Source organism: Polistes canadensis, unplaced genomic scaffold (assembly GCF_001313835.1).
Source record: "Polistes canadensis isolate GaletaPanama2010 unplaced genomic scaffold, ASM131383v1 scaffold_16, whole genome shotgun sequence".
Lineage (NCBI taxonomy): Eukaryota > Metazoa > Arthropoda > Insecta > Hymenoptera > Vespidae > Polistes > Polistes canadensis.
The window spans coordinates 444,343-457,773 of record NW_014569563.1 but is presented as its reverse complement, the minus strand read 5'-3'; the positions used below and the strand labels follow the sequence as shown (position 1 = coordinate 457,773).

The following is a 13,431-nucleotide window of genomic DNA, read 5'->3' as shown; positions in this document are numbered from 1 at the left end:
AGCTACCTCGTTTATTCCTGTTATTTTCTCAATAATCCTATGTTAATCTCTGCAGTTATTGTCGTTCGTGGATATAAATTTATTTTTCTTCATTTTCTTTTTTAAATATCTCAATATAATATTTATCTCTTTGTCTATCTATTGACTTGGTTTATGGTATTATAAATACATTATGATAAAACTTTCGAATAAGCAAAATCAAAGCAAATCGAAGCGAACGTCGATTCGAGTCTCATCCACAAACGACCTTGTACTTTTATTCACTGCTATATTAAAAAAAAAAAATTAAAAAAAAAAAGTTAAAAGGGAGAAACCTGAAATGACGCCTTTGAAAAAAATCTGGGCTAAAATCTCGTTGAAAACTCTCCAAAGTGTTGTTGTAAAAATCGACATCGAGACCAAATAAATTCATTAGCATTGGTAAATGATTATATTATGATCTCACCTTTAAAAATTGCAATAAAACATTAAATAAATTTATATATAATAAACATATATTGTTATCTTATTATTCTTAAAACTATTTCATTATATAATTACTGAAACATAATGCAATATTTCAAATTAATTCTCCTTATATTGTAATTATTTTCATGTTGAGATTTACATGATAAAAAGACGATAATTATAAATAAATTATATTCTTCGAAGAGAGAGTTGTAAAGTATTCAAAGAGAGATAAAATAAAATAAAAAAATCTATATACAGATTGATTTTGAAGGATTCTTTCCGATAATGATGGAAACATAAGATTCTTGAAATAATAATCCACCAGTATCCTTCAACTAGACGTTATGCAGTAATAAAAAAAAAATGTTAAAATTATTATAAAACTCGGCATTGTTCTATAGTAAAAAAAAAAAAAAAAAACAAAAAAACAAAAGTATATTATTTTTGTCTAACAACGCGATAATCGAACCTATAACCATTATTCGAATTTAACGATCTTCTTATTCGATATCATTCCCACTTGATTTGTACAAGAAAAGGATTAAAGGAAAAAAAAAGAAAAGAAAAACAAATTGCATCGAGCAAACACATAATTATTTGTCAACAAACGTGAAGCGAAATGCACATTTATCGAACACTGAGCACTGAAAACAAAAAAGAAAAGAAAGAAAACATACGACCTTATTAAAATTATATTATTTGAGACGAGATTACTAATTAATTATTGGATTTTCTCGTGATAATACATTTGTCTCTTGGATATTTTCCGACGGTCACATATCTACTATGAATGCGAACTAAAAAATATTTCAAACGTACGGCTAAAAGAAACACAACATGCACGCGGAATGTAAAAAGCGTGCAACGGTATAATATCAACGGTGTTTTCCACTATCTGGAATAAAAGTTTAGGTTACGGTAGATATTTGTGAGAATGACATCGTGTTATTAATATAATAATCGTATGTAATCGATATAAATTTGTTTGTTAATATTTTCCTACATCGTTGTTAATAAAAACCTAAAGACAATGTAAAAAAGAGATATTATACCATATATATATGTAATTTATCTCATAATTAAATGTACGATTGGTCAAATATCGAGAAGAATAATTATAATCGAAAATGAAATTGATTGAATTTCCTATAAATCATTGCAGTTTAGTCTGCATCACGGCTTGAAATTTTCAAGAGGAATAGATTTATCTCCTATTCGATGACCTTAAAATTCAATTCTCAAAGATCAAACAACAAATAATATTACATGAAGAAATCATCGAAAGAGAGAAAGAAGAATCGAGTTAAAAACGTATCGATCATTTGAAAGAAATAAGTAGTAGTAGTAGTAGTATTGAAAAAGAGTGAAGTGTTTCCCTTTTGAAAGGAAAATAAGGAAGAAGAGGAAAAAGTTGTGAATATCGATCGATCGATCGAAAATGTAGTCTTCCTAGGTCGAGCGTACGATCGTTTTCCCACTTTGTAACGAGCACCTTGTGAAACACACATCAATACGTACTATACAGAGTCCTCTATTGCAGTCAGTCAATGTAGGCCAGGAAAAGCCAACAAAAGTAATCCACAAAGCACCCTGTCAACCATAACTTATACAGTCGATTGATCGCAGTAACGTTCGGATTATATGTATATCTTTATGTACCTATACATGTGACACGTGTATATAGGTATATATATTCGAAAAAAAAAAAAAAAAAAAAAAAAAAAAAAAAAAAAAAAAAAAAAAANGCCAACAAAAGTAATCCACAAAGCACCCTGTCAACCATAACTTATACAGTCGATTGATCGCAGTAACGTTCGGATTATATGTATATCTTTATGTAAATAAATAAATAATAATAATGTAAATATAAATCTCTCCTATATGAATAAAAAAAAAAAAAAAAAAAAGAAAAAAATAAAATACAAAAATACACGCGAGTGATACCAACAAGTCGAACGTGTGTTTTCGTTTTTAATCAATGCTGCTGCTGCTGCTGCTGCTGCTGCCGCTGCTGCTGCTGCCGCTGCTGCTGTGACGTCGTGTTATTATCATTACTATTGCTAATGCGTGCAAAACCATTTAAAAAAGATATCTCGAAAAGCTTTGAAAAGCGACGCTGTACCGAGAGAAAGGTGCTTCTGTGTAATTCTACATAAAATGTGATGTATATATATATATATATATATATATATATATATATATATATATATGTAAAATGTATGTATACATATGTATACATATGTACATGATGCATATATACAATTGTATACAATATATTTATATACATATATATATATATATATATGCAATATAGAGATAAGAAAAACAGAGTGTGAATAAAACATTTGGTCATACAATGAAATGGAATTTTCGTGTCATTTTTAAAAGTCCAATCGTCGATCGGCTACACACATATCGTAACATTCGATATTTCTTCACCGAAAGGAACTTTATTCGCAATCTCATAAAACTTTAACACCGAAAGAACTTTATTCGCGGTTCTAATATAAAACTTGAATAATATATGTATATATATACCTATGTAAGATATGCTAGAGTTCGAACACTTGTTCGAACACTTGGATGAATAATAAAGAACGATAATGATCGTGAAATTCTTCCTCGAATTCTACATCGATCGACTTAGAATATTTATCAAATAAAGATAAACAAATTAACGATCCTACGATCGTAACTCCATTACGTAATAATAAAGGAGGCTAATAGTGTAGTAACAAATGGTGCAATTATTAAATATAAAAAAAAAAAAGAGAAAAAAAAAGATAGGTGCGCCTTGAAAAAAAAATCGAGACACAAAAAAGCGCGCGGCGTCAATCGTTGTACTTTTCTCTCGGTGATAAGACAACTGCGAAATATTTAATTGAAAAATCTTCTTCGGTGTTACCTGAATCGAGCTTGCTGTCGGGGAAGACCGCAAAACTGATTTGAACCTGAAAAAGTGGTTACAGTAGAATCTCCTCGAACCGTTTATCGAAACGATCAACGGTAAGGGATAAACCGCAGACATCTTTGTTATCTTTGGGGGTAAGGGGGAGGGGCGTTGATCGAGGGCATTATAATGTGACACTTAAATTCAAAAGAATGCAACAAATTTGGAAATTGTCGTCCTTCGATTCTATATATATATATATATGTGTGTGTGTATGCATATGCACGTAATATTTTTGTGTATCTGTGTATGTGTAGTATAATGTCACATCTATAAAAACGTTTTGTTTTTTTTTTGTTGATTTCGTCTTTAGTTCGAGATAAAAATTTCGAACGTTCACAAAACAGAGGGAAATTTTTGTCAAACGAAATGTGGAACATTTGAAATGGTAGAGAATCAATAACAACCTATATGTGCTCTAAGACGAATAACAATAAGAAATTCCACCTGGAGAAAGTAAATTGGTGCAAATTCTAAGTTAAAACATTTCAACTATGCATTCCATACTCATGGGGGGCAGGGGGCGTGCCTAAGAGGTTTCGAACTCTACGGGTATTATAATTCAATAACATGATCGCACTTGTTTATCTATGCAGGAAGAACATATGGATTTGCTAATCAATAATATTGGATAATTACAGGCTGACCGAGAGAGCAATATATATAATAATTTAATATATTAAACACACACTAAAAATAGAGAAATAAAATAGAACATTGACTAAGTCTGATTATCTTCGAAAAAAATTCATACCAAACGAATTCGGTTCTCTGTTTGATCTCGGATGAGATTCTATAGTTCGATGATTCTTAATCCAAGATGTTTGTATCATACTTCTCTGATAAAGTAATATATGATACGCGTGATATACGTATCGTAGTATGAAAAAGAATATCTTTCAACGTTGCCTGATATTATATATTTGTTATATTAAATACCATAAGGTTTTATTTTTTTTTGTTTTTAAATGGATATCACACATATCCCTTCCATTCTCCCTCACCTTCCTTTTTTTTCCGTATCTAGTATCCAAAAATTTCTATCCTACAATAAATGAATGAAATAATTTATTTGAACGTTCTATTCGCATAAGATATTATCCAGCCTCGTTATCTTTTTACATTTTACCCAATTACGTGAGAAGAAAAAATAAAGAGGAAGGCTATATAACAAGGGTCAATATGACGAGATTTCCTACTGTCTTGTTCAAATAATAGAGTAACATTTTCATCCCTTTTCCGTCTCTTCTACGAAAAATAAAATAAACGACTCGTTGAAAGTCCGACTAGAAATGAACAAGTACTTTAAATACGAATACCGAATAAAACCTATCGGCACAGATTACATCATTTTTTCCTATAAAAATTGTCTGTAAATCTCGAAATTTAAAAAAATACACATAACTCTTTTTATTTAATTCTTTTCTAAAAAATATATCTCACAAGTCTAAAATTTAAGTATATGCATGGAGATTAAATGGATGTACCTCAGAAAAAAGATGGAAAATCCTTTTAATTAACAATATTTTTTTATCAAAAAAATGTTACGCGTCTTGTCAGAATTTTTTTGTTACATCAATTTCATTTCCACGGTTTATATTATATCTACATTTTAAATTCGAGAGATATATTTTATGTATAGAAAAAAAATTTAATAAAAAATCGTTGTTTTTCTGAAGACTTATAGAAAATTTTATAGGAAAATTAAATCAGAAAGAAAATTATTTTCGATGCAATAAGTATTTTATACATTGTCTTGTTTAGTTAGTGTAAACATTAGATACCGATTACATACACTTACTACACAATGGGGGGGATTCGTTCAATATTTATAAGATTCATGTTTTTACCTTTTTCAAGATACATTTTTCTTTCTCAAGTACTTTTCCGACAGATCAAAATCGTTCTTTCGCTTTTATTAAGATATACAGGAAATATAGAACGTTTAATTTATACGCGATATAAAAAGATAGAAAAATATGGGACGTTATATACAATTTTTATGAGATGGAATAACTTTTCTTTAAAGTTTTATAACGAAAAAGTTACGATAAATAAATGAGTATACTTATAAGAAGATACATTTCTCTCGATTGTAACGAAGTTATTTTTTAAATTTAATATTTATCTTAAGATCCCTTCTTTTCTCTTAGTTAATCGATAAAGACAAATTTTAATTTAAATAATAATAAAAAAGGTTTCTACAGAGAAAGAACGTATTATTTGAAATACATAAAATTACACCTATCATCTATAATTCCTAAAAATATAATCGTAATATCGAATTCTAAATTTTGTGTGAAAGAAACTAAATGAATAAAACATTGTATGTTCACATTTTAGAAAAATTACAAATAATCAACTTTCTCATAATGGCGATACGAGAAATTCGCAAGAATATAATAACGTAACCATACATTTTATCTTCGCATAAATGCTTCAAAATGATGTATCATGTAAAATACTTCGTCATTGTAAAAATTGATGTGAATTGTAACACAGAATCTTTAACACTAAACGTACCATCGTATGATCGAAAAAAAAAAAAAATATAACTTCTTTTAAATAATGATCATTTGATCAATTACTTTATTACACCGTATAAATAGCTCCACATAAATTGTCAATAAGTTTAGTGTTAAACTTGTATCTCATGCGTTTCTACGGGCATCCTATGCATTTCCATTAACACCGAAAGTACAAAGTATTTAACGATACGAGCCGAAGGGATTAGGATCTGAATTAAGTCAGGAGGAAAATAAATGTAGAGAAAAATAAAAAGAAATAAGAAAGGGGAGAGATAAAATTAATAATGGGAATGGATTTACAAAGGCAGATGTTTTCAGTTTAGAAACTCGTATAAACTTTTATATATATATATAAAAGTAGAGAATTTTTCTTGGAGAATTAATCCTTTTCCCGAAAATATATCGAGTAACTAGTTTATGTTTGAAGTATACGCGAATCCATTCCTTCGATTTATTCTTCAACATAAGACACAATACTGAAAAGTAAACGATGAGAAAATATCGATCGGTAGGAACCGCCTACTATCAGCCCTCGATAGGTATTATATAGAAGAAAATATAAAAAAAAAAAAAAAAGAAGAAAGAAAGAAAGAAAGAAAGAAAAAATATATAAGAAAAAAAAAGAATAAGGAAAATGGAGCAGAAAAAGCGTATCGAGGATTAGCATAGCTTTCCGTGTAACATTAGTTTTAAACTCGGACAAAAAATCGCACTCGACTGAATTTTTGTATCTAATCCGCGCTAATACGTGACTGCCAATGCGGTGTAGATTTGTTCTTGTTATATATAAATATATATATTCGCAAAAAGAATCAATAGAACAATAAAAGATAAAATATAGAATAACGGATACAACGGTTATTGGACGAATAGACGAAGATTTTCACTTAGGATTTTATATATTTTGTGTTTGACGCTGAGCTAGAAAACCATCACCCACCACCATAACTACCACCACTACAACCACCACCACCATCACCACCATCACCATTACCACCATCACCACCATATCGCACCACTTCATAGATTTATATTTCCGTGCTATTTGGTATAAATAAATTCGTTTCTTTTATACTCTAAACGATACATATAAATATATTATATCATGGTTCTACCGAAGCAGTGCTTACTAAAATTGCCAGTGAAACATGCTGTCTCATTCTAAACGTCATATTCGGTAGGTCGCAAACGTATTACTATACGCGACACGACGTACCGAATAAAAAAAAAAAAAATCAACAACGTGTTTAGAATCGAACATTGTATCCTTTCAAACTCAATGCACCGACAAACCATTTAACTAGAGAGAACGTGCTTAGGCGGCACATCGTGCAATTATGGTGTTCCATTGGTGCATACGATCGATGGCAGACGATTCTACGTCGATTACCTCAAACGTTCTCGTTACTATCTATCATCCTCATTTTCTCCGTATTCGTAATATAATTGCAATAGTTTTTAATTGAATCATATATTAGAAAAAATTCATAATGAAATTTGCCAAAGACCGTATCCGTTACCCTGATCGAACTTTCCAATAATCGATTATTTTTATATATTATTCGTCCTCCATTTATTAATATCACAGAACGAAGTATTTTTCAATGAAATTGGAATCGATTGGAAACAAAATTTATTCTCTAGCCGGAGACATTTCTATTTAACTCTTTTAATCAATATATATTTTCTAATACTTAACTAAATTCGTTCTGTCTCCGACGAAAGGTAGATGAATGAAAAGAAAAACGAAAAAGGAGGAGAAGGAGGAACTGGGGCCCACCGTGTTAGCAGTAACGATTCGCGCGTATCAATATCGCACGCGATTTGTTAATTAAACAAAAATTCATGTTAGTCAAAGCCCCGTTCAACTCGTTAATAATAAAAAAAAAACAAAAAAGGAACAGAAGAAAGATATCAGGCTTTCTCGTTAGTAGTACGACGACGCGCAGAGCTTCTTCGTTCATTCGCACACGCTTCGTTCACCAATACATTCAATCACAATGCAGTAATCTCTAAAACGATAATTAACCGTTAATCTCTATGAGAAAAAAAAATTAAAAAAAAAAAAAAAAAAAAAAAAATGAAAGGCCACACGAGCAACACAACACTCTTCTCTATTTGTTAATATTAAAACACTTACTGAATCTTCTTATAAGATTTCCGGTGAAGGAGTCAGCGACGGGAGCAGTGTTATCCTCGCATCTCAGGTCGCAAACGGTAGTACCATCGGTTTTCTGGTATTTCAGATTGGGCACGGATAGCAGACGTCCCTCTCTCTTACTCTGTATCCCCATCACTATCCTCTTCAATCGTGGCTTTCGATCATTCTCGTGCAAGGACAATTCTAATGGTCTAACGGCCATCGTGTTCGTAGTAGTACTCGCCAGAGTACTCGTAGTAGTACTACTACTATTACTACTACTACTACTACTCGTAATATTCGTTGTCGTAACGTTAGTTGTTCCTGTTTCGTTACGTTCAACGTTTTGTCTCTCGTTTTCGCTATCCGCGTTTTTCGTATCACGATGACAAGAAGAACCTTGAGGACTCTCGCGACCCGAGGTATTCGCACAGGGATGCTCGTCCTCCTCCTCCTCCTCCGTCTCAAGACTTTCGACCGGGGAAAGGACTCTCGAGGACTCGTTGACGTTGCAATAAAAAACGGAAGAACTCTTCTGAGTAGCACTCTCGTTCCCTACCTGCTGAAAATGGGGGAGGGAGGGGTACTCGTATGAACTTTCGCTCAATCTACCGGCCCGTTACGACTGAACTCGTTTAATGTAGGAATGACCACCAAGCTTCCTTGCTATATACGTATATATCTGTTTAGGTGTATCAATTAATTCGGTGCGACGATTATTCGTTCCATCAATAATTGCCAAATTTTTACGTCAAGGAATTCGGCCTATTTTGCCTAAAAAAAAATAGATCAGACTCGTCGAAAATAATGGATACTATTTCGTAAAACTAATATTACGTTTGTTAAAATGGCATCGAATTAATGAACACCTATATAGATAGAAAGAGATACCCCAACACACCCCTCGTATATACGTCTGACACAGTGGCAACCCACTTTGCACCGCTTCTTTCAACAGCTAGTTAGAAGATCCCGAGAATGAATCGACACGTGGCGTGAACAAGGTCGAGATAATTGACAGCGATGGCCTTGAAAAGTAGACGCTACCGAAATTGGACAGTTGGAGGATGAGAGAAGAAAGAGATAAAATGAAAAAGAGAAGAAGAAGAAGAAAAAGATAAAAAGAGAGAAAATTGAGACGGGATAGACGGGAAATACGATTTCGTCGTACGGTAAGATGATTTTCCGTCGTGTAAGCGCATCTTAATAAGAACATACAAGTACCCCATTCTGAGATGACACCAAGGACGACGCAAATGTATTCTTTATCTTGAGATCGACCTTGCTGAGTTGGCGTTTAAGACGAAAACCCTTCCAACCATGATTCTTCGGGCTATCCTCGCCATTCGATGTTGTTGAACTTCCAAAATGGGATTTGGCCGAGGAGCCCTCGCTAGCCGATTCCTCGGTCAATTTTTCAATCGCACAACTCGAATCACGTGGCGATGCCCGCTGGTATTGTGAATGTTGCTGTTGCTGTTGTTGCTGTTGCTGTTGATGATGAGAATCTGGTAGCAGCATCGTTAATACTGGCTCGCTCTCCCTCGTAGCTTCCGGCTGAGTCTGATGGATTCAACATGTTGGGCTTTGTACAATTAATCGGTTCATTAGGTGGAAAAGACAGAACATTCGTTCTACGACTAAAAGCAGGCACAATCCAATCGTATTATGTGTAGCGGGTGGTCTCTTTTTTTTGTTTTGTTTTATTTTATTTTATTTTTTTCGCTCCCACAGTTTAATCACGCTTCAACGAGAAAGCCGCAACGATTTCTACTTATTGTTAGTTAGAGAATTGAAATGTGCTTCCTTATACTTGTTACCGGTGTGCTAATCGATATATAATCGTTGGACAAACGCGAATACATGTTCTTTTTTTTTCTCGTATATATATATATTATAATTTCGTATCACGCTCTGTGGATTTACTACTATATATCGGATTATGAGGAATAATTTGTCTTTTTCTTTTCAACATTCCATCCAGAAAGAAAGAAGCATATCATTATTATTGTATTTTCAATTGCATTTTGGTGCACCTTTAAATACACGTTTGTAAAATATATAACAGTTTATACATTTTATATTGAAATATTGAAAAGGAAATTAAAAGCAACGCCACTAGATTCGATGAATTTTTGTTAGATACACTCAACATTTGAAAAGTGTTGTTTTGCGGGTATAATTCGCTATTTGCTATGACTTAAAAACATCACACACATGTCACTTTTAAAACCACACTGAAAGCCGCGTGAAATTCCTAAAGAGAGATTCTTCTATCGGATTAATATAATAAGTTTTAATATTTTGAAATGATACGCAATTAGTAATCAATATGGTAGGTACTCGACGTGTTATGCTATTCGAACGATTAAACTCAAAACGTTTATGAAATAATTGGAAACTAATTGCAAGACTTTTAAATGAAAAAAAAAAAAAAAAGAAACAGAAGAAAAAAAGACGAAGAAGAAATGATAAAATGAAAAAGAATATTGCAGAAACGTGGTCACTTGTCACTTCCCAGTTTAGTTTGTTACGATAAGGAATTTGCATTCGAGATATCTAGATAAGACCATGAGCAAAGAATATTCGAGTAATAAATTCAGCGAGACGATGTTTCTGATTACCATAATTGCTTAAGATGCTCGTAAAATTTTCTATAGTATTAGAAATCGGCATATAACGATAAAGAATTATTCAAGATTCTTCGAGTAATACGTATCCCCATTACGGAAAGCAATATATAGTTTCGTCTATCAAATAAAAATGTTCACTTTTCTTGTAAATACTTTGTAAAATATTCAAATATACAAAAGAAATAATCGTACGATTCGATATAAAAAAAAAAAAAAAAACAACCCCCCAAAAAAGTAATCTAACGTAATTTTAAATGTATAATATCTATTAGGTTGTAAACGTTAATTTCTGTCGTTTTTAATATTTTTCAAATGGATTCTGTTTTCCAATTTAAAGTAACTCTAAAGCCGTTCGAGCTGGATTTTCGTCGAGCAAAAGCACGTGCCGGAAGAAACAGCTTATCGCGGTTTACTTTCAATCGACTGATAAATAAATCTCTTTGACGTCGAGAAATCTAAACCATGAAAACTGAATCCGTCTAACTTCACCCATTTCTTATTAACGAGAGACAGGAATTTCATTATCCGCCTAATATTTTAAGAATAACTTTAAAACGTTTCTAATATAAAATTGCATTTCAAAGAGAATGTCAATTTTGTTTCATTTTATTTATCGAACAATTATAAGCATGAGATCAAGACAGTAGATAAATAGGATTTAAGATGAACATTTATGTACGTTTATAATATGTATAAAACATATATTAGATATAGATGTTATATACATATGTATTGAAGGTGCAACACGAGAGTAATGAATTTAATCATTTTTTTTTTTTTTTTTTCTTAACAAAGGAGAACAAGTAACAAATACATTTTGGATAAATTAATAAGTTTTACAAAAGTAAACATTTACCAACACGAAGAAGAGTAACCAATTAATGTTGATGTGTGCAAATATGCATTATATATGTAATGAAATAGTTGCATTTTTCTTTAACTACATGAAACTTTAATTCGGTAAAGAGGAATAACAATGGCAATAATAGGAGATAAATAATTATAATTATCATCGACGACATATAAATGTGAAAAATTCGGAACGTCTAAGGGGTACAAAATATTACTGTCATTGATATGATATAAGAAACGATAGTTATAATTGTGTTAACAGGAAGAAAATTGATAAAATAAACGATCCTACTAGGGATATTTTCCATTTATACCTAGAACAACGCAACCACCTGCAGTTCCCATCAAACTCACAGATAAAAAACACCATGTTAATCGTGTAATATGTGTGAATGTATGTTTGAATGTGTTAATACGTATCTCCACGTATTGTTGCAAAGTGCATAATATAATGTCGTGCATGCAATTTTTATCTCATATATAATATAAAAATTTGAACACAATGCATCGAGTGTGTTCACTGCATATATCGAATCTCGTCTCATTTCGTATACCTAATTCTTACCACTTTTGATTAAATGACCGATACAAAATTAGATTATTATACTAAATCACAATGGCAAATAATCACATAATCTTGTTTTAAGAAATAAACGTGCATGCAAGTAAAAAAGAAAATTCGATCAAACGTACATCGTACGTTTGTGAAAACCAATAAAGAATTTCGAATTTTAACGCGGAATATTAATTATATATTGTTGTACGTTATGGCAATAATACTTTTTTCTAATATTTAGGTTTTGTTTTTACAATTTTAGCAGCGACTCTATATATATTGGCCCTTTTTGTGCACAAATTTAAATTTCTACATATCCAACATCGATCCAATCACTTATAATATACCATAGACCGAACTACGATTAATATTGAACAACTCACTACCAATTAAACTACCTAAAAGGATAAAAAAAAAAGTACGTCTGATATTACACGATATAACTGAAATAATTTCACATAATAATATACTTAATCACGCGAATATATTTATATAAGTGTCTAACAATCCGTTTAGTTAAAAAAATGTTGGCCTTACTTGTTTCAATGTGGGTAGGCACATAGTAGTTAGCTAAACATTAAATACATAAATGTATCATACATAAGCGCGACCACAGGACACATCTTTCTTATAAGATTACATATATATTGTATATAAAAAAAAAAAATAAAAAAAACTAAAGAAACCGGCAACTTTTAATTTCAATTAGTATCGTTCATCTATTATCAAAGGTATGTATCGTGTTAGTTAATTTTTTTACATACCATACAATGCGTGTCAATGGTATGATATGAGACATTGAAAAAAAAAAAAAAAAAAGAAGAAAAAAACGATAAAAAAAATACGTACTAATGATTATTAACTTGAATAAATATCGACGCATGGAAAATGACAAGTTTGACCAATATCGCTCGTGCAATTCTCAATTAGATCTTTGATCAGCAACGTTAGTAAACTATATCATCGTGTTGGATCGAGTTTTTACTTATATATAAAATACATTTAATTATTCCCTTTTCTTAATATTATATCGCGAAATTTATATTTAATATTATACCTATTCGATGGGCATACTTTTTTTTCCAATTAAAAGAAAAATCAATTGTAATATTCGTACGCGCGTAGTTTTTATTCTGCAAATAATTATGTTACGTAATTTCTTGGATGTTTATTTTTCTTTCATAGAACTACCACCCCATCCTATTATTGCGAAATACATTAAAACCTTCCTTGCGCAGCGTGTTTTCAAATATTTAATTATTTAACAAATATCTATATGGTACTCGCGCGCGTATTTAAATATTTTCATGAAAATATTTCAT

General features: G+C 31.2%; 1 protein-coding gene across 15 annotated transcripts in view; it reads right to left on the bottom strand.

Annotated features, from left to right (window-relative positions):
• The window catches only part of LOC106793611 (syntaxin-binding protein 5), a 55,962-nt gene that overhangs the window by 14,363 nt on the left and 28,168 nt on the right, over positions 1 to 13,431 (bottom strand). For 5 of the 15 annotated variants that reach the window (XR_001382445.1, XM_014760658.1, XM_014760655.1 and 2 more), the window contains exons 13-15: positions 12,647 to 12,679; positions 9,293 to 9,631; positions 8,069 to 8,630 (exon numbers count right to left, since the gene is read on the bottom strand). The exons of 2 other annotated variants lie outside the window; for them this stretch is intronic. Coding sequence is in view for 12 of the 13 variants with exons in the window: in XM_014760658.1 (XP_014616144.1) it covers positions 8,069 to 8,630; positions 9,293 to 9,631; positions 12,647 to 12,679 (934 nt within the window). In the remaining variant the exon portion in view is untranslated. Of the gene's footprint in view, positions 1 to 3,355; positions 3,402 to 8,068; positions 8,631 to 9,292; positions 9,632 to 12,646; positions 12,680 to 13,431 lie in introns of all 15 variants that reach the window. 8 more of the 15 variants (XM_014760664.1, XM_014760665.1, XM_014760662.1 and 5 more) reach the window with 5 other exon arrangements.